The sequence below is a fragment of the Erythrolamprus reginae genome, chromosome 1 (genome assembly GCF_031021105.1).
Source record: "Erythrolamprus reginae isolate rEryReg1 chromosome 1, rEryReg1.hap1, whole genome shotgun sequence".
Lineage (NCBI taxonomy): Eukaryota > Metazoa > Chordata > Lepidosauria > Squamata > Dipsadidae > Erythrolamprus > Erythrolamprus reginae.
Window position 1 is genome coordinate 404,682,969 of NC_091950.1, and position 25,132 is coordinate 404,708,100.

At 36.9% G+C, this 25,132-nt stretch overlaps 1 protein-coding gene across 13 annotated transcripts in view; it reads left to right on the top strand.

Moving 5' to 3' along the window:
* Nucleotides 1-16,758, top strand: part of SH2B2 (SH2B adaptor protein 2) — a 90,521-nt gene extending 73,763 nt beyond the window's left edge. For 7 of the 13 annotated variants that reach the window (XM_070735202.1, XM_070735190.1, XM_070735188.1 and 4 more), the window contains 6 exons: nucleotides 1,207-1,298; nucleotides 4,749-4,921; nucleotides 5,895-6,074; nucleotides 11,014-11,207; nucleotides 13,545-13,716; nucleotides 16,266-16,758. In XM_070735202.1, the coding sequence (XP_070591303.1) occupies nucleotides 1,207-1,298; nucleotides 4,749-4,921; nucleotides 5,895-6,074; nucleotides 11,014-11,207; nucleotides 13,545-13,716; nucleotides 16,266-16,582 (1,128 nt within the window). In that variant the 3' untranslated portion in view covers nucleotides 16,583-16,758. The remainder of the gene's footprint in view (nucleotides 1-1,206; nucleotides 1,299-4,748; nucleotides 4,922-5,894; nucleotides 6,075-11,013; nucleotides 11,208-13,544; nucleotides 13,717-16,265) is intronic. The other 6 variants (XM_070735198.1, XM_070735199.1, XM_070735197.1 and 3 more) reach the window with 1 other exon arrangement.
* Nucleotides 16,759-25,132: the final 8,374 nt, after the last annotated feature.

A 25,132-nucleotide genomic window follows, 5' to 3' on the forward strand; every position in this document is an offset into this window, starting at 1 on the left:
TATATATTAGCTATGCTGAAATCTTCAGGTTTAGTTGTAAATCCTCTTAAGTGTTTGTAATAGAGCACTCTGAAAAGAAAGAAAGTTAGCACTACATGTATTTAACGTATTTCTTTGCCTTCTAACTGCGTTTCTGTTTGCAAAGAATTTCTAGCATCAGGGAGCTTTCACAAGTATTCTTCCATTTACAATCCAGGATGGTACATGTTTTTTTACCATCCTTATGGCTCAGGGTTTCTCAACCTCAGCCATTTTAAGATGAGTAGACTTCATCTGAGTTGCTGAGGTTGAGAAATACTGTTCTATGCAACAAAGTGGCAGGTAGTTGTTAAAGACATCCCAGATTCACATACAATAAAGCTCATTGATTAAGCCAGGATAAGTAACCTACCTCAACTCAGCCTCCTCACAGTGTCATTCTGCAATGAACTTGGATAGTTGTATATTACTTTGAATAAAATCTGAATTGGAAAGATTATTTTCTATTTTCTACATTTCTTTACTGTTACTCAATGATTGTCAGAAATCATTCAGCACAGATTTTATAGCTATTCTTTTACTGGGTTTGAGCTGGTAATAGATTTTATACCAGACTAGATGGAAAGGAGATATTAAAAATCCCTTTTGCTATAGGATCAAATATTGGGTGCTAGGATTCTAGTTTTATGCTATCTTTCTCCTGCTTGCTTAGCTACCCCAACCCTGTTGACATCTTTAATACACACAAATAGCTGCCTTATTTTCTACCAACATGTCTGTTCAAGGGGTGTGCATAAGTACACCAGCGTGCCTACCATCCCTGTCCTAATTTTCCCTGTTACCAGTACCGATCTTATGTATATAAACAATGTTATATCCATGTATATTTCCAATATGTACTTGACAAATAAAATAAATAAACAATAACCAGCATAAAGTCCCTCACCCAAGCAGCTGTCAAATAATCTTTCTGTAGCAGAATTTCCTGTTTGTTTGCACCTCCATAAGGTCAGATTTTTATGAAAGGTTTACATTTCATAATTAGACATAATGTGGTTTGCTTATTTGTAATTTAGAATTAGATGTGAATTCAATGACGTACTCCAATTCTTTGTGCAGCCGGGCTGTTGTATTGTGATGAAAAATGCACTTTGCACTAAAAGTTTCCAAAGCAATAAACTATCTGTAAGGTCGGCCTGTTCATAAATATCTATATTTTCCATCTAGGTAGAAAATGGAGCTGAATATATCCTTGAAACGATAGATTCATTGCAGAAACATTCCTGGGTGGCAGATATACAAGACTGCATAGATCCTGGGTAAGATATCATGGTGATCTGATATTGAGCATGCTTAACAAGTGTTGCTAGAATAGCTGTGTGTGTAAATGAGAATATCTCAATGATTAGCAATATCCTGCTATCTGAGGATTTCCTTACCAAGTTATTGTCTGTATTGCTTAAATTTATTTGGGTTTTAAGAACTAGGTCAGAGCCATTCCTCTTAGTCATTAACGTGGAAGAACTGGTATGTAAGCATCAGTTCATCAAAAAAAATATTTGTGTGTATGCGCGCATCTGTGATGGATTTATTGAGCTCAAATATTCTTTTCTAACTCCTTCTTTACAAAGTTTTCTTCCAGATTGAAAAAAACTTTGTTTTTGGTGACTGTTAGCAAAGAAATGTTAACCATTTAATGGGTGTTTTTGTTTTGCAGTGCACTGGATATATTTAAGTATTTATTCTCATTTGTAAAACTATTTTTGGAAAAATAAACCTGCAGAACAAGAGTAGAAACTTTTAATTTTGGCCATTTAGGCACATTTTGAATTATTGAGAGGGTGCAGCAGGTGTAATCAAAACGACTTTTAGAATAGACCTACTTATTTGTAGAAGGAACACTTGTGGCTGTGGCAATCCCAAAATACTCATTTATGAAAAGGCAGACTATTGAGGTATATGTTTTTTTACCATTCCCATATTATTTTTGTCGTTTTCTCGGAGCAGGTGGATAGCTTTTAAAACAAAGCTTTAAGCTATGGCTAGCTAGAATTTTTGTTTCTCAGACTTTATGGGGTGGAGAAACGTCATCAAAATATGAACAATGGCACTTGACTTGGATGTTTGCTAGCTGCCCATTTAACTTTTAAAAAAAATAAATATTCCCATTTATTTTTTAAAAAGTGGAATCCAAAGATACAAGAATTACTGCAGCAAAATATGTATTTTGCTGCAGTAGAATAGTATTTCCTTCATCCGAGTAAAAGTTGGGGTGATAGGCTTTTGGTAAACTCTTGCCTTTCTTTTGTGAATTCTACAGTTCTGGACTAGTTAAGGCTACTAAGGCTACTCTATCTGCACCACCACTTGAAGGCAGCAGAGGCCTACAGGAAACAGTCTTCTCAACCATCAAGCCATTGTCCAGATTTGCAGCCTGGGAGCCCTCTACAGAAGTTCTCCCATTCACTTCACCGCATTTAACAACAACAAAAAAGACAAGCTGCAGGCAGTTATACTGTAGTTTCAATCAATAGTGATTATCTGATGCAATGACATAAAACCTGTGTTGATTGGCTGAAAGGCAAACGCACAGTGTTTTCATATGGAGAGCCAGCAGGCAGCTCTTTCTGCTCTTATCAAGCCTCTGAAGAAACGGATCTCTAAATACTAGTTGATTTAGAGTGTTTGATACTGAACAAGGAAACACACTGCTACTATAGTTTTACTTCTGTCTGTGCCCATTGGGAGTTTTCTTTGTCACAGTGTTATGCTGTCTTTTAAAATGTACCTGTATACTGTAGTATTCATTAGTTTGCTGTCTCAGAGTAGGTACAGTAATTGTGGCATTGTTTTTCAGCTGTTACAGTCAAAGACTTTGCAGTAAGAGTTAAAATTCACTAAAGTTCAGGGCCCCAAAAATAGCCTATCTATGACCTAATAGCTCTTTAAATTTTTCCTTGAGCCATGTGGTTGATTATTCTGAGACAGAATGATGCAACTTATATTCAAATTTGACAGGACTGTTATCAGCCATCATAGTAAGAATTAGAACAGTGGTTCTCAACCTTTCTAATGCCGTGACCCCTTAATACAGTTCCTCATCTTGTGGTGACCCCCAACTATAAGTTTAGCACCAATTCTTCCAACAGATCTTTAAGCTGATTGGCAAGAGGTCAGAGGGACACTCCCCTGTAAACGCCTGATTGGTTGGATTGTAAAAATATGTTCCGAGATGCCAGAATAGAAGCTTTAGTTGCTAACACCATTGGAAATTTTTCCCATGGTCTTAGGCGACCCCTGTGAAATGGTCGTTCAACCCCCAAAGGGGTCACGACCCCAAGGTTGAGAACCACTGAATTAGAAGCTCAGTGTCCTGAGTTGCCAACTGTTGTTGTTGTTGTTGTTGTTGTTGTTATTATTATTATTATTTATTAGATTTGTATGCCGCCCCTCTCCATAGACTTGGGGCGGCTTACAGCAATGATAAAAACAATATATAATAACAAATCTAATAGTTAGAATCTAAAATAACAATAATACATTTAAAAAGTCTAAAAAACAAGAAACTCCAATATATAAAAACATACATACAGTCATCCTACACAAAAAACTACATAGGCAGGGGGAGATGTTTCAGTTCCCCTACACTTGACGGCAGAGGTGGGTTTTAAGGAGTTTACAAAAGGCAAGGAGGGTGGAGGCAGTTCTAATCTCTGGAGGGAGCTGATTCCAGAGGGTTGGAGCCACCACAGAGAAGGCTCTTCCCCTGGGTCCTGCCAAACGACATTGTTTAGTTGACGGGACCCGGAGGAGACCAACTCTGTGGGACCTAACTGGTCGCTGGGATTCGTGCGGTGTTAGGGACAAGCTATAGGAAAAAACCTTCTTATGACTACCTATGACCTATTTCTCTCAAAGGGGAGAAGAGTGCTTTGATATTGTCAGATCTCCATTTTAGCTTTTCGTATGGGCATAAAACGTATCAGGAAAGACTTAATGAACTCAATCTATATAGTCTGGAGGACAGAAGGAAAAGGGGGGACATGATCGAAACATTTAAATATCTTAAAGGGTTAAATAAGGTTCAGGAGGGAAGTGTTTTTAATAGGAAAGTGAACACAAGAACAAGGGGACACAATCTGAAGTTAGTTGGGGGAAAGATGAAAAGCAATGTGAGGAAATATTATTTCACTGAAAGAGTAGTAGATCGTTGGAACAAACTTCCAGCAGACGTGGTTGGTAAATCCACAGTAACTGAATTTAAACATGCCTGGGATAAATATATATCCATCCTAAGATAAAACACAGGAAATAGTATAAGGGCAGACTAGATGGACCATGAGGTCTTTTCCTGCCGTCAGTCTTCTATGTTTCTATGAAAATAAGCAGCTAACACCTTTATAACCGCTCTCCTGCCCCCTTTTCTATGCAGTCAGGTCTGCCCACAGACTGGCTAAGCAGTCATTCTTCCTGCCATTATAAGTATCATCACATTTAAGAACCAAGATAATATTCCTCCAGGTTTGGGGAAGGGTCAGCCTCCCCTCTTACAGTCCTGATTTATGGGGTGAGGGTGAGTTAGGGCGTGAAAATGAGTAGACAGTGGAGAGCTTTCCCATATGCAGCTGTACACAGATGTGGCAGTATTCAAAAGGTTACCATTTCTGAACCTTTAGTAACATTTAGTAAGATACATATTTTATGGGCATCCTCTCCAGTTGGTGAATGATAACTTTGCATCCCCTCCTTTGCTCTACCCTTCCTTCCAGTGTTCAGCAGACAGCTGCAGAAACTCACTGGTGCAGCACCATCCACTGTCCAAACGCCCACTCTTCTCTTCTTTCCAGGGACAGTGGTGATGACATTGAACTCTCTTCCTGTACCCAAGGAGCTTGCCTGCCAAGCAGAGTGTCATCTTGTAGCTGTGAGTTCCTGGCTGATGGTAATAAGATTTTTTTTTAATGGATTATCTTAAAAATTACGTCAGACCAGTGTTATCCTGTTTAAACACTGGTTTTGGTAAAAAGTTTAACTTTTACCTGAACTTTGCCAATCTCCAATCGGAGGCATTAATTTTTACTGTAGCAGAATGCAAGTGATATCAAAAATCCTGGGGCATCCATACACTTTTATTTTGTCTTGTAATCCCTAGTTCAACAGGTATTTATTTATTTTGTCCAATACACAATGAGGGTTTTAGTGGGTATATATCAATATACACATAGTAAAATACATGATGAAGGTTATAGAGGAGATACTCATAGTAAAATATATCTAAGAAATAATAGAAAAGAAGATATAGAAATAGAACATATCAATGAAAGAATAGAAGAAGAGATATAGGAATAGAGGAAAGGTATAGGAAAGGTATTCAGGAAAGATTTCATGAACTCAATCTGTATAGTCTGGAGGACAGAAGGAAAAGGGGGGACATGATCAAAACATTTAAATATGTTAAAGGGTTAAATAAGGTCCAGGAGGGAAGTGTTTTTAATAGGAAAGTGAACACAAGAACAAGGGGACACAATCTGAAGTTAGTTGGGGGAAAGATCAAAAGCAACGTGAGAAAATATTATTTTACTGAAAGAGTAGTAGATCCTTGGAACAAACTTCCAGCAGACGTGGTTGGTAAATCCACAGTAACTGAATTTAAACATGCCTGGGATAAACATATATCCATCCTAAGATAAAATACAGAAAATAGTTTAAGGCAGACTAGATGGACCATGAGGTCTTTTTCTGCCGTCAGTCTTCTATGTTTCTATGTATCTCAAGGATCTTAAAAGAGTACCTTGAAAAAAATATATAATGAAAGTAATAATGATTTGAAGGAATTGTCAGCTTGCTTTCATAGGAAAATGTGGTTTGGAAAAGCAGCATGGATTTTTTAAAAAGGAAATAAAATTATCTTCCAGATGTGACCCGGTGCCAGGAAAGATGTGCTGGCTCAACTGCCTCAGATAGCATATCAAATGCTACCACAATTGTAACAGCACCACATGGCAGGATCTCTGCAGGGGAATATAGAGCACATGTGCCATTAGAGAACTTCCTACAGACACTGGAGTCTCCAGCCAATAATAGTCACACAGCAGGTATAGTAATTACATTCCTCAGATAATTTGGAGCTTATGTTTTTCACAGCTTAGAAAACTTCAGCTGTTCATTCTCCCATCCCAAAAATATGTTTCTGCTTCTCTTTTAGATATATTGATAACAGTGTGTACCTTACAAAGTATTGAATCGTGCATGTCAACAATTAACAATTTTGCTAAAGTTGTGTTTTGTTATTAATGCCCATTATTTTCTCATGTTCTTCTCAGTTTCAATGTTGTTCCAATTATTTACAGCAAACAGACTAGGAACAGTTTGAAATCCTGAAGTGGCTGCTAAGTGAGACTGTAATAATGAGCTAAATGGGTAAATCGTCTAGAATGACAAATTCATAGGGTTGGATAGGCTTACTGAAACCTTCAAGTCCAACTTCCGCTCTGCATAGTAAAGAAATATAAAATTAAATAAAAACATATTAATAAGTTGGCTTTTATAATGAATAAAGTTGGTAATGTAGAATACTATGATTCTCAGGCTAGAAAGAAACATTGTCAACCAAGGCTATCAAGAGAACAGGCAAGAAGTTAGGAGGAAAAAAATCAAGAATGAAAATTAATAGAGTGCAGAATTTTATATGCAGCTGACCCAGTGTGAAGCCTAACAACTGTGTAGCTTCAATTTGATGATATCCTGTGAAGACAATTTCATAATCTCTTTCAGGCACTGTTGAACTTCTCATATGGTTAGAAAGTTTATCTGAATATTATTTTTGTTTTCGGTTGTATTATCCATCTTACCCAATTTGGTGTCATTTTCAAATTTGATAAACACTCTTTCCATCTTTTCATTGTAGTCACTAATAAAAAGGTTGAAGAGTACAAACTGCAAAAGTGAAACGTGTAGCACTCTATTCTGTACTTTCTTCCAGTTTGATGACATGATGTAATTTTTGAACGGTTGTAAAAACATCTTATAGACATTCCATTCATTCCATGTTGAACTGAATATCATTGTCAGGTGCCTCCCTGAAATCAAGGTTTTTGTCCATAGCATTCCCGTAGGGAATATTAAGCAAGTATATTAAGCAAGTATAGCACACAGATAACTTAATAAGACTTGTTTGTCATAAGTCTGTGCAATCCTCTGGTGAGCACCTCTTTCTTTCTTAGGTGCTCAGAATCTAATCATTTATTACAGGAAGTCCTTGACTTATGGCCACAATTAAGCCCAAATTTCTGTTGCTAAGCTAGACATTTGTTAAGTGAATTTTGCCCTGTTGTACAACTTTTCTTGTCACAGTTGATAATTGAATCACTGCAGTTGTTAGTAGCACAGTTGTCAAGTAATCTGTCTTCCCCATTGCCTTTGCTTGTCAGATCACAAGAGGTGACCCTGGGACACATCAACCAGCATAAACATGAGTCAGTTGCCAGGTATCGGAATTCTGACCACCACAGGGATGCTGCAATGGTCAGAAGTGCGAAAAATGGTCATAAAACACTTTTTTTCAGTGACGATGTAACTTTGAACGGCCACTAAATAAACTGCTGTAAATCAAGGATTATCTGTATTTGGTCTAGGGCTTTTCCTCCTTTTTGAGTGCTCTGTGATTTCTTAGATTTTTTTTCTCCTTTTAATAACAGAAAATTTTCCCTTCTCTATTCATTTGTCATTTTCCATATTTTTTCAGAGATAATGTGCAAAGGTTTACCCATCTCAGTTTTTGATCCTGCTCCTCACAATTTTTCATAACCGTATGCTGGAGAAGACTGAGCTCCAATAAAACTGTAGTAATTTTATCTTTCTAATCTATTCACAGTTTTTTTTAAGCATTGGGAATTGGAATACTGTTTTCTTTTAAATAAATTGTACAGTATTCTTCAATTGCTACATCAACAAATGTTATCCTCCCAGATGAACCAGGATTAGATGATCTAATTCTACTTTATTGTTAAGACTACCATTATCATAATCTTACAAATCGGAAACTCCAGATCGTGCAGAACGCAGCCGCGAGAGCCATCGTGGGGCTTCTCAGATTCGCCCACGTAACTACAACACTCCGTGGCCTGCATTGGCTGCCGATCAGTTTCCGGTCACAGTTCAAAGTGTTGGTCATAACCTTTAAAGCCCTACATGGCATTGGACCAGAATACCTCCGGAACCGCCTGCTACCGCACGAATCCCAGCAGCCGATAAGGTCCCACAGAGTTGGCCTTCTCCGGGTCCCATCGACAAAACAATGTCGTCTGGTGGGCCCCAGGGGAAGAGCCTTCTCTGTGGCGGCCCCGGCCCTCTGGAATCAACTCCCCCCGGAGATTAGAATTGCTCCCACCCTCCTTGTCTTCCGTAAACTACTTAAGACCCACCTATACCACCAGGCATGGGGGATTTGAGACACCTTTCCCCCAGGCTTATTATAATTTATGTTTGGTATTTATGTGCTGTTTGGTTTTTAATTATGATAGGGTTTTTAGGGTTTTTTTAATATTAGATTTGTGCCGGTATAATACTGTTTTTATCGTGTTGTGAGCCGCCCCGAGTCTTCGGAGAGGGGCAGCATACAAATCTAATAATAATAATAATAATAATAATTATTATTATTATTATTATTATTATTATTATTATTATTATTATTATTACAAATCATTGCCACTTTTAACTGCTTGATCCATTAGGGCATGTCCTTCCTAAATTTCTTTCTCTGATTGTTAAGCTATTGGGGGCTCTTTGCATCTCTCCTCTGATTGTTTCCTGGGCAGCATCTCTTCCCCTCATTTCCCAAGGTCATCCAAGCATTCCATTGCAACAAATAATATACATTAAATCATCCTGTGCTATGAGTTTAGGCTCATCTTGTTTATTTCCCTTATGATAACAATGAAAATGATTACATTTATGAGCCAATACAAAGTTTCTTGAGACTTTTCACAAAGTGAGCTAATAGGGAGTATTCTCACTTCATTTTACAGTGCCAGAATCATTCTCCAAGGTGTTTGCTTCAGGAATTTTACCTTCAATCCTCACAAGAATCAGTTTAAATCCCTCTTAATCAAGTTTAATGTGCTTTGGTAAACACCATCTGCCTAGTCTTCATGAGGTATAACCATCTCCTGCCAGTAGTTTTTTTGTTCAAGTTACAGAAGATAATTGTCAGTGGAATTGATAAGACTTAAAGTTAATTCTATAAGAGTTAATCTCTGATTCTGGCAGACAGTGTCTTCTATGAGCTGATTAAATAAGTCAACATGTTTGTTCCATGTAGTTGTAAGTTACCAATTACAAAGACTCTTTTTGCAAGCTACAATTACACAGATACATCCTCTATTCAGTAGCATCACTTTTTCCGTCATTGAAGATTTCAAACCTGTTTTATTTTCTGCAAATGTCTCAAAGTTATTTTTTACATTCAGTGGTGCAGAATATCTTTCTATGTACTGTATTTCCAGTTGTTACTCCCATTTTGCTTCTTTGTTCAGTTTTACTTTATAAAGAATCTTTCCTCTATCAATTCTTTTTGTAATAAATTTTGGTCCTTTCTTATGAGTTGAAGTGTTGCTACTACATGCTGCAATCCTTGTGCTATTTATTTGTGCACAGCTGCACAATGTGTAAATTGTGCATATTGTACAATTGCTGCATATGTATAAATTGTGCAATTGCTGCATATGTATAAACCATCATTTTTTTAGGCACCCATATTTCAGGCATGATTGTGAAGTATGTCTATTCTCTTTATTTCTGTTTCTTAAAGTCTATAGATAGAAAAATGTAGGGAGATGATGACCCGGCTGAGCCTGAGGGATGGGTCAGATTTGTGTTCAGTTTCAAGTCCCTTCATACCCACAAGAGAATTCAACTTGAATTACTTTGACTCTTATCTACCACCAATTTGCGTTTAGTAATTCAGATTCATGTAGAGAGCATGAGCTTGCAATAAACCTTTATATTCATGTTAAACTGCCTGGACTTCCTGATTTTCCTGCACTTGATAAAAAGTTTTCATTTCTTCTTGCTCCAGTCTCAGGTTACTTAAATACCTACTGACCACTTGGAAGAAAAATACTGTACATTAGGAAAATTCCTCTTAAGCTCTCCTGTTAAATTCCTGTTAACTGTTTGTTTGTTCATTGTTTGAAAATGGGCTGCCTTATATTCTTTTATCGGCAGCCTCTGCTTGTTGAGTGACTTGAAGGAAGCATTCACTCGGGTCATCCACAATGAACTATCAACAGTTCTCTAGACATACCTTTGTCATTACCAATTATGCAAGAGATAATCCTTTCATTCCACACAACAAAGTGCACATTATCAGAAGAAAGCAGTTATTTGCTCTTTCTCCCTTTAGTTCTTCCAAATATAAAGTGCACTCATTTATATTCCAGAGTTATTATGTATACCTCAATAATGTGATCCAGGGTAGGACAAGAAACAATGGATGGAAACTAACCAAAGAGAGAAACAATCTGGAATTGAGGAGAAACTTCCTAACAGTGAGGACAGTTAACCAGTGGAACAGCTTGCCTTCAGAAATTGTGGGCATCACTGGAGGTTTTTAAGAAGAAAAAAGACAGCCACTTATTTGAAATAGTATAGCTCCTCTTGCTTGAGCAGGGGGGTGGACTAGAAGGCCTCCAAGGTCCCTTCCAATTCTATTCTATTCTAATTCTGATCCATTAAGTAGAAAAGTATATACAGACATTTTCGGTTTTCTGAAAAGATAACATTAGTCATATCTCTTTGCTGTAATAGCATTCAGGTACAAACATCTATCCACCCCGAGTCCATGGAGAGGGGCGGCATACAAATCCAATAAATAAATATATTGGTCTTGACAAGCAAAAAAAATCTACAAAAATTTATCCTGCTTCCTCTGTTCAAATATCCATCCAGATAGCACTGCAATTAATGTAATGCTACGTTGAATGCAAGGCATTCAGGCTTTATATTTTATTGTTCCTGTTTCCTTAACTGTAATAGGAGATGAAAATGAGCTGGAAGCAGATATCAATCTCTTGGAGTTTCCTTGGTTCCACGGAACACTATCGCGGGTTAAAGCAGCCCAGCTAGTACTCTTTGGTGGAGTCAAAAGCCATGGATTATTTGTCATTCGGCAGAGCGAAACACGGCCTGGTGAATATGTGCTGACCTTTAACTTCCAGGGAAAAGCCAAGGCAAGTGATCTTTATTTATGAATGAATAACTCTTATTTTCTTCTAGTATTTAAAGTGAAATCACAGGAAATATGGGGGCACGTTTCCCTTAGTTTTTAATCCACCTTGAAAATCAAGCCATCTGTTCAAAGGGCCTTAGTGGAGCATGCCAGCAAGCCTGAGTAAAGTTATAAAATAAGTAAAAAACATTAGAAACCACCAGCTACTTTGAGTAGAGTGCAATGTTTCTTGATTGCCAATTGAAAGAAAATTGGCAAGAAACTAAGCTCACATATCATGGTTTGTTTGATTTTAGTTTAACATAGTGTACAAATTTAGCCAAAAATTTAATCTGGGAAACAAGTATATGTAGTTTATTCATTTCTACAGGAAAAAGGAGATGACAGGAATGACCATTTATCTTAAAATAGAGTGGAGTTTGAACCTGTGCTCTGACAACAACTCTTTGTGATTGTATATTTGTGCATGTGCAGAATAGATACAAGGCTAGTAATTTTTGTATTCATATGCCTGAACTACATACAGAACTTTCTCTTGTTCTTTTCTTTTGCTGCCATCTGGAATTTTTAAAAATTCTTTAAAATAGAAGCCCTTTATACATTTGGTTTCTGTTCTTTGACTGGCTCTGTAAACGGATTCAGTCTTCTAATCCAGCATATTGGATATATATCTGCCAATCTTACGCTTCCTGTGACACCTTTTATTTCTCCCAGCTAAAACTGGAAACAAGCTGTTGCCATGTTACAAAGATTTACTTTTAGCTTATAATAATTATTGTCCCCTCTGTAACTACCTGAGTCACAATTCTAAGTGCCTTGCACGGAGAGAAGCAACAAATAGCCTCATTATTCTGTTCACATCCCGAGACTGGAAGGTGCTGACACAACTGAGCACAATAGAAGGAAGCAAGTGCAATTATCTTTACCTGCTGCTAATTGGAAGAAAATAAACAGTATTATTTCTTATCTGCAGTTGGTGATGTTCCTATATATCCAGATTCTCCTCTAATGCCACCAAAGTCAAATTGAGAAATATAGAATGAAGGATATTTGCCTGGCACTGCTTGTGAAAAAGCTACTGGACTAGTAGCGGATGATAAACTGAACACAAGTCAGTACGATGATATGATTACTAAAAAGGCAAAGGCAAATTAGACTGCACCAATGGAGATACTATTTCCTAATCATGGGAATTAATAATTCCACTTTATGTTCCATTAGCTATACGCAACCTTAGTATTATGATCATTTGTGTGCATAGCACTAATAATAATTCAGACAAATGATTAGAGGACTAGAAGCTAAGTAGTACATCGAGAGATTGAGCTTCCTTAGTTTATTTCTAGCTTTGAAAAAATAGGGTTGAAAAGGATATGATAGCCTGAATAGTCCATGACCTGTCTACCATCTCAAGTGCAAAACATGGAATATGAGCATTAACAGGTTGATTCCTATTTTATATTTTTAAAAATTAACAATAAGGATGTAACAGTGCAGTATGTTCTTGTATGTAGCCCTTGATGTTACATAGTGAACATTAGGATGTTACATTGAGCTTGAATGTAGTAACCATTCTGTAACCTTCCAAACTTTTATTGACCATACATAAAATTTCTGTTTAGTGTGAAACACCAGAGGATGAACTTCAATTCCCAGAGTAGCTTCCTAATTTTTTTCAAATTCACCAGTCAACTGGCATTTCACAAATGTTGTTTTACCAGTACTACCATCACCAAACAAAACAGGTTTAAATTGTACCTTTTGGGGAAGCACTGCTGCATTTCCAAGGAAATGCCAGAAAGGAAAGAGAGCTATGTTTAGGCAACACCGCATCTCCCTCCCATGGCAAAAAGGAAAGCGTAAATAACCTATTGAGAGGGAGCAAGGATCCCTTTTACATGATACATTCAAGCAGGAGCTGAATAGCCATCTGTCTGAAATGTTTTACTCCTATACTGAGTAGGCGTTGAATTTGATTGCCTAAATAAGGGGTGCCCAAGTCCTGAAGCTGGGCTTGCTACTGGTCCTTGAGCCGTCCCAAACTGGGCTGCGCACATCCCCAATTGCACAAGTAGCAGGTGAGTGCGTTCAGTGTCGTCACCCCTCTCCTCTGCCAGTCTGCAAAGATGGAAAGGTTTGGGGACCTCTAGCCTAAATCTATAATCCAACTTTATGATTATTGTAGGAATAGGATTATAAAGGAAATGGTAAGGTAAAAAACGGATAAAACTGCAAAAATTATTTGGGGGCATTCGGCTCTGATATTTCATGTGTTAAAATAGTTCTCAAAAAGGAATCATGGTAACTAGTCAATTAAAACAATGGTTTCTCTTTTCAGCACCTGCGTTTGTCCTTAAATGAAAATGGCCAGTGCCACGTCCAACATCTTTGGTTCCAGAGTATTTTTGATATGCTGCGGCATTTTCATATGCATCCCATCCCACTGGAGTCAGGTGGTTCTGCTGACATAACCCTCCGCAGCTATGTAATGGCCCAGAGTCCACTGCCAGGTGAGTTTAGTTCTCATATTTGCAATTTTATCTTGTAACCAGGCAAACAAAGAATAAATCCCTACAGTATTTCTCAAATACTTGAGGCTTATTCATATTCTGCAAAAATAAAACACTTTATCAATGGATGGAAATATAGGTTTTACTGAATGAAGGAATGTTCAAAAGTGGTTACCCGTTATTTGAAATTATTTCACAGCATGCATGCACGCACCTATTCATATTCCTCTTAGTATTCACTTCCAGGACAAGAAGCATTGTGGAGAATTCAGAAAAAAAGAAAGAAAAGCAATTGGCAAAAAAGTTAATGTAGAATATAAACAACCAAGAAATGAAATCTATACTATTCACTCTATTTTTTTAGTCCTTGCAAACCAGTTGCATCTTCCACGTACATACAAATTTATAGGCAAGTAGTCCTCAACTTATGACCACCGTTTATTTAAGTGATTCGATTTTTACGCCGTCCTTCTCCTTAGATTCAGGACAGCTTACAACATGTTAGCAATAGCACTTTTTAACAGAGCCAGCAGTTGGAATCAGAATCTTAGTTGCTAAATGATGCAGTTAATTAAGTCATCAAAAACCCAGACCTGCTTTTATGACCATTTTTACCATCACTGTTAAGTGAATCGCATGATTATTAAGCAGATCAGACTTCCACAATTGACACTGCTTGTTGGAAACAGCTGGGAATGTCACAAATCAGTAACGGCTGAAGAAAGCTGCAACTGATTGTAAATGTGAGCTGACTGCCAAACACCCATATTGCAATTACATGCAACTTCACTTGTCATTTTTCCATTGTAAAGAAAACAATAATGGCCTTCTTTCAATCATCAGGGACAGATGCGGTTTTCACATGCATGTTAAACACGTCATATAATTACTCAGAAAGCAGACTACATCCATATTTTAACATTTTTCTAGTTAAGATCAAAACATATGATAACTCCTTGGTTGGTTTACTGTAACATACTCTCTGTGGGATTACCTTTGGTGATAATTTGGAAACTGCAGCTGGTACAGAATGGGGCTGTCTGATTCCTGGTGAAACTATACTTCTGTTACAGAATATGCTAATTTGAAGGTCACCGCATTGGTTGCTAGTTGTTTTCTAGGCCTGGTTCAAACTGCTGATTATCACCTATAAAGCCCTTTAATGTGTAGTACCATAATACTGTATATCAACTCAGCGGTTAAAGGCACTGAGCTTGACAATTAAAGTTGGCAGCCCAGGTTCGAGACATGAGCAGTGCATGGTGGATTGAGTTCCATTCTTTCCCCAGCGTCTGCCTACCTAGCAATTCAACACAAGTAGATAAATAGGTACCACTTCAGTGTATAGTCATTCTAGCCACATGACTAGGGAAGTGTTTCAGACAATGCTAGCTCCCTCAGCTTAGAAATGAAGATGAGCACTGCCCCCTAGAGTCAGACATGACAACTGGATATCAGGCACCACTTTGCCAGGATCAAATGTGGCACCACTTTGCCAGGATCAAATGTGCCCATCCAGTTTGAACAGCTGAAAGCCAGCTGAGGCCTAGAGTACAGGCTGAATGACTAGGCGGTAGGTCCCCTTGGCAGCTTCTGCATTTGACATCCTTTGGCAGCTTCCTTCTTTGAATTTTGCAAGGCTATTACAGCTTTACTACTCCAGTGTGCTTTCCCCCCTAGTTCATTATGGGCATCTAAGGCCTTCTTATTTATTATGTGGTTGACTATATTCTTTGTTGTGCTTCATTGTTTCATCATTGTTTGTTGTCAAAAACTGTAAATGATTGGAGTAATTTATAAACATGGTAAAGGTTTCCCCTGCTCAATAATGTCAGAATGTAGGAGGACACTTCAATGGCCATGTGCCTAGCATGATTATACACCAAGGTGCACGGAACACTGTTACCTTCCCACTGGTATTTATTTATCTACTTATTTATTTATTTATTTATTTATTTATTTATTTATTTATTTATTAGATTTGTATGCCGCCCCTCTCCTAGACTACTTACATTTGCATACTTTTGAACTGCTAGGTTGGCAGGAGCTGGGGAAGAAACAGGAGTTCACCCTGCCCACCTTCCTATTGACAATCCAGCATCTTAACCGCTAGGCCACCATGCCCCTTATAAACGTGGTATAAATAAATTCCATCCACTTTTAATAGGTCTCCTCCACTCATTTTTCCAACTTTAGCCAATTAAAATACTTTTTTTTGTTTTTCTAAAAATATTACCGTAGCAAAAGGAGAGTTGGTAAGTATTAAAAGCCTTAAACGGAGATTTGCACACTGCAATATATCAAAATATTGGAACTCAAAACACAAAAGCAATTTAATGAACTTGCTTAATATTGCTTTGTATTTCATTGATATCTAATGCTTCTTTAACTTTTTATTGGTATCTAATTCAAATGTATTATTTCATTTGTAGGTCTTAATAAATGAAACAATTCATATAAAAATGTAGCAGATTGTAAATGTTGGGAAAGTATGTGGTAAGAACCAGAAAAACTAGATTCAATAGCGTTTTCTTTCTTCTTCCATTCAGAACTGACTCAATCTCCAGCAGTTGCTTCCCAGCAGCCTGCTTGCAGAAATGACCTCCAGTCTCAACATTACTTTTCCAGCTTTGTTCCAGTCACTTTCCAGCCAGCGTCTCCATCAGAGGGCACTACCTCTTCCTCCTCCTCCTCAACCAGCCATTCACTTTACCATAGGATGGAAGGGACTCTGAATGCCCGAAGCCGAAGTAACAGCACAGAGCGGTTGTTTGATTCGGCTGCTGTTGGCACAGAAGATTACCATGAAAGTGAAGGTTCACGCAATAGAACCAGAGCAGTTGAAAACCAATACTCTTTCTACTGACTTTGCTGATGGAGTGGTGTTCAGTGCACTCCTCTCATTTGGATCAGTAGTTTTGGAGAATTAAAAAGCTTGTTGAGGTCTTCAACATTTATTATTGCTTCTCTCCAGGCCTGTGAATATGTGTACAATATCTTCTTGCATTCTTTCATAATAAAAAGTAACGATAGCCTTTCCTATTCCTGAGGAGGTACAGTGATGGTCGTCTTCACACAGCTACAAAACTTCAGAGTGAAACACAATCTTTCTCTTTTACTTAACCTTTTGGGTCCAGGAGCACAATCTAGAATTTTGGAGAAAAAATTGCATCTGCATGGAGTCAGGTTATTTCACTTGTTGGGGTTGTGGGGTTTTTTTGGCTGCCTGAATTTGGATGAAATGGTGATTTAAAAGGTGAACTGAGGTTGGGCAATTGTAGCTATTTGTGTTGCTAAGACTTCATATTGCCCCATAAACAGCATTGTTGAGATGTGTACTTTGAGGCCAATAGCAAAAGTGATTTTCTGTATACATCCTGTAAATTAATTGCTCTGTTCATTTTTTTAAAAACTGCATACTCATCTCATATTTTACATTTTTTCAAACAAAATAAGTGTCTGCCGTGCAGTTATGTAGGTTGTACTGTATACATAACGAGCTGCCTAACCTGCTATAAGAACAGAGGTCTATCTAGGTCAAGTGTATATGTGAAAAGTAACACCTCTCAAAAAATCAGCACCACTTATTGCCTTTCAGTGTTGACGGACTAGTTCATATCTTGATTCCACTTTAATTTACTTTTCTTATTTTGCATTACTGTATTTCACAAGATATGTTACAATTCTTTTTCCACCAAACTAATTCCAATTGATATTGAGGATAGAAAGAGGATCTGAAGGCTTCTGGTTCTGCAATTGGTGCAGATGTTATTTCTAGACAGATAACAATCTATTGGAGCAGGGATCTCCAACCTTGGCAACTTTAAGATTTGTGGATTTCCGCTCTGAGAGTTGAAGTCCACAATTCTTAAAAGTTGCCAAGGTTGGAAACCCCTGCACAGTGGTACCTCGACATACGAGTTTAATTTGTTCCAGACCCGAGCTCGTAAGTAGATCAACTCGTATCTCGAACAAATTTTCCCCATATGAATTAATGTAAATAATTCTAATTGGTTCCAGCCCTCAAAAAAGTCTCAAAGTTAGCCTAAATTAAGAAAAAACACATGTTTTTAATTAATAAATGTACATGTAACACGTATAAATAAACAATAAAGTAAATAATGAAAAGAGAAATGTACAAAATACAATAAGAAAATGTATAAAACACGGTACATTAACCTTACCTTGGCGACAGACGAGTGCGGCAAGATTTACCCAGTCCACGAAGAACTGCCTCGTTACCCATGCCCTTTTTTGGGACCTATGATGCACACAAAAAGTTCAGATTAAAATATACACTCGCTCTAAACACTGACACGACCGAGACAAGACTTTGTTTTGCGCGCTAACACGTGTGAATGGCCGAGATAACCGGAAGCAAGGGGATTCTGGGTCAGAGAGGCGATGCGCCAACTAGCGGTAGCATCCTGAAGCTCGGCTCGTATCCCGAATTTGAGCTCGGGTGTCGAACAGAAATTTCGCTCGCGTCGCAACTCGTAACTTGGAATACTTGCATGTGGAGCAGCTCGTATCTAGAGGTACTACTGTATTAGAGGATCACAACACAAAGCCACATGTTGCTTAAAGTTCTTTATAAGTTTGTTTGCTAATAACAATCTAGCATTTGCATTAAATATGATTTACAAGAATTGATCTTCATTATAATCATATTGAAAATGGGCAGCTTCTCTTTTCTGGCATGTAACTTCCCTTTAGTAACTTCTCTTCAGTATCTTATGAAAGCATTTACCGTAATTGCATCTTAATTTGAGTAACTTTTGTTATTGTATTTTTCATGTGAGTTGAAGAAAAATGCAAAGTTAGTAAATGCATAACACTGCCTTTTAATTTTAATTTGGCATTATTCCTTCCTCAATCAAATAGCAATTGTTTCAATTAAAAAAGTCCCTCATCTTTTGAACTGAACTGAAAAATAATGAGTTTACATAGAATAGAATAGAATAGAATAGAATAGAATTCTTTATTGGCCAAGTGTGATTGGACACACAAGGAATTTGCATTTGGTGTATATGCTCTCAATGTACATAAAAGAAACTATACATTTGTCAAGAATCATGTGGTACAATACTTAATTATTGTCATAAGGTACAAATAAGCAATCAGGAAACAATATTAATATAAATCGTAAGGATACAAGCAACAAAAGTTATAGTCATATAGTCACAAGAGGGAGGAGATGGGTGATAGGAATGATGGGAAGACTTACATGCAAAACTTTGAAATATAGTCTTCAAGATAAGTAATGGCATGGAGCTCTAAAATTCTATGAACTGAGAACCATAGAAAAAATCAATTTGATAGTTGATTTTTGGAAGCTCCTGGTATATTCCATCGTTGATCTAACAAAATGAAATTGGCTTATAACCAAGAGATGGGAATATGTAGCTATTTTCCAATAAATCTATAGTTGGCTAGTTGACAGAATTCTCCTAATTGATTTACAAGAAAATGGTTACACAGTTCTTTATTAATATAAATATTTCAATGTCAAAGTCACTGAAGTATTGGAGAAAAAAGTCAAAAGTCAAAATGTAATATAAAAATTATTTTATAAAATACACATAAACCAGAAAACACTGCAACATATAAACTGCAACCGTTTGAATTGCCAAGGAATAAATTGGTGATGGGAAGGAAATCACTATGCTGCCATAAGACTTGTGCTTAACACTGAAATTCTATTTAAATCGTAGTACTGTATTAGATTCAGAACACAACTAGTGCAATGTTGTCTATATTTTGACTAAACACTATATTCAACACAGTATATTTTTTTGGATTGCGGACTAAGCCGTGTTATTAGTTCACAAATTAAAAGATTCAAGAGAGACTGCTAAGACTGCTAGACCTAATTGCAAAGCTACTACCTTTATGTCCTGGATGTTCAAACAAAGTTGTCACTGGCAAACAGCTAGGCAGAAAAGTTAGACATGCTCAGATACATAGAAACATAGAAGACTGACGGCAGAAAAAGACCTCATGATCCATCTAGTCTGCCCTTATACTATTTCCTGCATTTTTATCTTAGGATGGATATACATTATCCCAAGCATGTTTAAATTCAGTTACTGTGGATTTACCAACCACGTCTTCTGGAAGTTTGTTCCAAGGGTCTACTACTATTTCAGTAAATAATATTTTCTCATGTTGCTTTTGATCTTTCCCCCAACTAACTTCAGATTGTGTCCCCTTGTTCTTGTGTTCACTTTCCCATTAAAAACACTTCCCTCCTGAACCTTATTTAACCCTTTCACATATTTAAATGTTTTGATCATGTCCCCCCCCCCCTTTTCCTTCTGTCCTCCAGACTATACAGATTGAGTTCATTAAGTCTTTCCTGATTCGTTTTATGCTTAAAACTTTAAAACATACAAAATGTATGTTGAGAGTTTTTTCAAATTGGTTTTATATTGTATGCTCCCTGTGAGAGTCAGTTATAAGCAAGTTCCTGAAAATCAAATTAAGTGTTTGAAGAACTGAGATTTATTGTTGGAGCGGGCATAAAATCAGAGAGGGATGTTGGGAATTTTAATAATTTTAATAATTTAATAATTTCAATAACATCTGGAAGGCTATAGGTTCTGCAATTTTGGCCTAAAATAAACTAAATTTATTTGATTTTGACACTATTGTATTTCTTAGCCTTTCCCTTCATAGGAAAATTTGGAAAAATGACTTGCTAAGAATGCATAAATGGCTAAATGTATGTCTTTAAATAACACTGATAAAAAGGGTGCTTCTTGAGCATCACAATACTGAAAAAATAGTCATAATTTTTAGAGCAAAATCCATATTTTCCCTCCTAAATTGGAAGACTCATGCATGAAACATGATATAATACAAGGGGACATTTTAAATGCAGACTTGATTTTCAGATTCTTTTAAAAATAAGCATGTACTCAAGGAACCAATGGTTACTTTCATAGTTATCAAGAGCTCATAATTCATGTTATTTGTGTAATTATCTCATGACAAACAATGTTATTGAGGCTTATACCAATCACCTATGTTCTCCATAATGAAGAATCATTTGGTGGTACTAACCAGGTAATAAAAAAGTTATGGATTTTATTTTTTTCTGTGCCAATTGAAACAATGCGGGGAAAGTTCTCCAAAAGCTGCAAACTGAATGTTAATTTGTAAATACATTTTTTAAAAAAACTGTGAAAAGTTTTAATGTTCAGTAGAATAAATTTGATTTACAAACTTGTAAAAGATCTGGAAAAATAATGGTTCAGCTTTTTCCTTTTAGGTTGGGAGTTGGAAATATAGGCTTTAATCACATGCATTAAAGATACAATTAAAATGTAAATGGACATTAAAGGACACACAATAATCTTGGGAACTAATCCAATAATGGTAGGAACAAGAGAGGCAATAGCAAGGATGCTTTCAAGATCTGAAGAATGTGTTGAAAAATGGTTACTTGAAAAATTGTTATTTTTAAAGTTTTACTATTTTGAAATCTTATTTTTAAAATTTAAAAATTGTAAAGGTCTGAAAAGTAAGGTTTATTACATTATTTTGAATTGTGTAGTCAAGTGTAATAACACTCATTCTCACACAGCCTGTCTAATGGCAATGATGAAACTGGTCCATAGTTCAGACATAGATAGATACATGAGTCAGACCCAAAGCCCTGTGCAGAACTATGCTGAAACTATTTGCCACTTGAAACAGATCTACATAATATGTGATTCACTAAACCATAAAACTAATGTACAGCATATTAATTAACTTTCTGTAGCAAATGTGTGGGAACAAAATCAGTACCTTAATCATTAAATCTGATTCTTTAAACTGGATACAGGTAGACCTCAACTTAAGATCACAATCAAACCCAGAACTTATGATGCTAAGGGAGAAATTTGTTAAATTAATTTTGCCACATTTTCTTGCCACATTTGTTAACTGAATCACTGCAGTTATTAAATCAGTGAACTATGGACACATCCACAAGAACCCTTTGTACATACTGTATTTGTTAATTTTGTTCAAATTCTCAGGAGAATAGATTGGAAATTATTAGAAATATTTGGAGTGGTATCTACTGTCAGCATAACTTGTACACATTGTATACTCTTTTCCAGATGTTTTTATAAACAACAAAATAACTACTTATAAAACTGGAGAAAGATACAATAATTTCTCAACTAAATTAAGAGGGCACAGTTTCTACACTGTCAGCAATGAAACTGACATGGGACTTAAATTACCCTATTTTAGCCTATCTTTTATAGAAGAGATCTCTATGGCAACAAAAAATCATAAGAGGTCTGGTAGTTTCTTTTCTAATTCACAATTTAAAAACTCATGAGCTCATGTTTTTAAAGAAAATTTTGTTAATCGGAAAAGTTGCTACCAGATTTTTCTCTCATTTATTAATTGCAAAGAGGTCATTTGCATTAAAATGGATTGCCTTACACTGGTTTCTCTTCAGATATAAATGGTCACAAAATAAAGGGTCTGTTTTCAGAACATATATTCAATCAAATTAAAATAACTGCTGAATATTGTAGAAATGCTCTGGTGCCATCTCATGGGGGAAAGTGGGATTGTAAATTGTGTAAAAATGGAGATTCTCAGTCATCCAGGTCACGGTTGTCTCAAAGGTGCTTTTTCAAGGGGCAACTGGATTTTCTGATTTTTCTTTGAAGACGTTTAGCTTCTCATCCAAGAGGTTTTTTCAGCTTTGTAATTTATGTACTTTGAGTCCCTAATACTTGTAATAAAAATACATAATACAGCTGTTCTGTGTGTCCTCTTTTATAGTACTCTAATCTGGACCACATACTAAAAAGCAGAGAAATCACCCTGTCCCCAAAACTGCATATAGTCAGGGCTATGGTTTTCACAATTGTAATGTATGACTCTGAAAGTTGGACCATAAGAAAGGCTGAGCACCAAAGAATGAGGCCTTTGAACTATGGTGCTGGAGAACAGAGGTTGCCACAAAGAAGAAGGAGTCAACCTATTCTCCAAAGCACCTGAGGGTAGAACAAGAAGCAATGGTGGAAACTAAATAAGGAGAGAAGTAACTTAGAATTAGGGAGAAATTTCCTGACAGAACAATTGTGAATTCTCCAACACTGGAAGTTTTTAAGATGATGTTGGATAACCATTTGTCTAAAGTAGTGTAGGGTTTCCTGCCTAAGCAGGGGGTTGGATAGCAGACCTCCAAGGTCCCTTCCAACTCTATTGTTTGACTGCAAGGTGACATAACCAGTCAGTCCTAGGGGAGATCAACCCTAACTACTCTTTAGAAAGCCAGATCCTGAAGATGTAACTCAAATACTTTGGCCACCTGTTGAGACGTAAGGATTCACTGGAGAAGAGCTTAATGCTGAGAAAGATTGAAGGCATAAGAAGACGACAGAATGAAGCAGCTGAATGGAGACAGTGAAGCAGTAGGCATGAGCTTAAATTCAGAGGATGGTAGAGAACAGGAAGGCCTGGAGCAACATTGTCCATGGGGTCGCAATGGATCAGAAATGACTTCGCAACTAACAACAACAAAAAGAATCAGTCCTATTTTTAGCAAGATGGCAGCAAGGCAGAAAGATAGCAGGCAACCTGGGCAATGGGTGAACCTTAACTTCCAGATTTTCTCAGCCATATAACCCACACAAGTAAAAGGATTGTAGTATAATCTGTTGCTCTTTCTTCATATTGCCCTTTCTCTCTATCTAGTACTGGTATGGTTTTCAGAACTTCAGTTTGTACAGTTTGGCAAGAGGATCTTAAGACAAAATAAAAAAGGAACAAGGACATCTACCTAATTCTACCTTTTATCAGGCAAAGACATAACAAGATCAGATTAAACTGTGTAGGTCCTAGGCATTTGTTTTGTGTGATCTTTGTGCCATCCCTTCAAGGCCAGGAAGCAGACATTGGGTATGCACTTTACAGCGCATAATAACAATCTGATGGGGGAAAAATCTCTCCTTATACAAAAGTGGGGCTGCCTCACATTTTTCATTCATTCTCTCCTTCAGGGCTAAAGGATTGTGCAAATTGTCTGATACACTATTGCTCTATTTTCATGACAAATGATATGACAGATTTGAGGATTTGGCTATAATGTGCAGACAGTAGTTGCACAAAACAGGAAATGGTTTGTTGATGGAACTGATCCTAATTTCAGCATAGATCATTCAAGTGACAGATTCCAATGATTCTTTCCCATCACAGATCAATTTACCACATTCTAGATGCATGTGCCAGAGTAACCAATTTAGTTTCCTTGTGGATAAGACATGTACCTGAATATTTATTAAATAAATTCCCGATATTACCACACTTGTATACAAAATAAATAAACAGGGACAGATATGCTCACACCCAGATATCTGGCAAACTGAGTGAAACATCTATTTGAATTCAAATGCTTATTATTTTGGAAACTGGAGTAAGAACTCTAAAATATTTGTTTGTTTGATTGATTGATTTATATGCCGCCCCTCTCTGAGGACTTGAAATAGATGTTTTTTTTAAAAAACCATGGCAAGGTTTGCACTTTATGAAATTAAAAACGAAGTGTCTCCACTCTGAGGATTTGCTTTTGTTTACTCTCCCAAAAACTCAACTCATTGCAGACTAAAATGAAATCTTACAAAGTGTGATATCATCTATTTGCCTACTGCGCTTAACCGCAATCAAAGCATATGCACAGGAACTCACTCAGAGATTTAAACTTTAAATGCTAAATCTTTTCCGCCTGTTTTTCTAAGTCAAGAGGTATTCTGCTGCCCTACACAGACCTATGTTAACAAAATTATTCTTATATTTATTGTACCTCATGATTGACAAATGTATCTTTTCTTTTATGTAGACTTACAGCATATGCACCAAAGACAAATTTCTTGTGTCCAATCACACTTGGCCAATAAAAAATTCTATTCTATTCTATAATTCTATTGTATTCTACTCCTATTCTAATCTGAAAACCACCGTATCCTATCTTAAACAATTTCAAAGCTCCTGTCAAGTGAACAAATTCAGTAAGTAAATAAACGAATAAAATGTACATTAGACCCGCGATAAATATAAATATAACTTAATTCCACGTGGACAAGCATGTTTACTGAACAGGGAAATGTTTAGAAGCTGGTTAGATTATCCCCAAATGCAATTATTAGCGTTCTCATTGTCATTATGAGATACACACAATAAACAGAACTAGGGGGGGGGGAACCACAACAGCTGCGAGGAATCCTGGGAAACCCATTCAGATAGACCCGCTTTCCATTCACCTCAGGAGGGACACGCCCACTCCGTTTTCCCGCCCTCATTAATATTAAAGAGGCGAACTGTTCGCTCTTCCTATGAAAGGAATAGTAGTCGGGGGAAGAGTCGGGAACGTCACTATCCCCGCCTTCTTCCGCCTCCACAGACC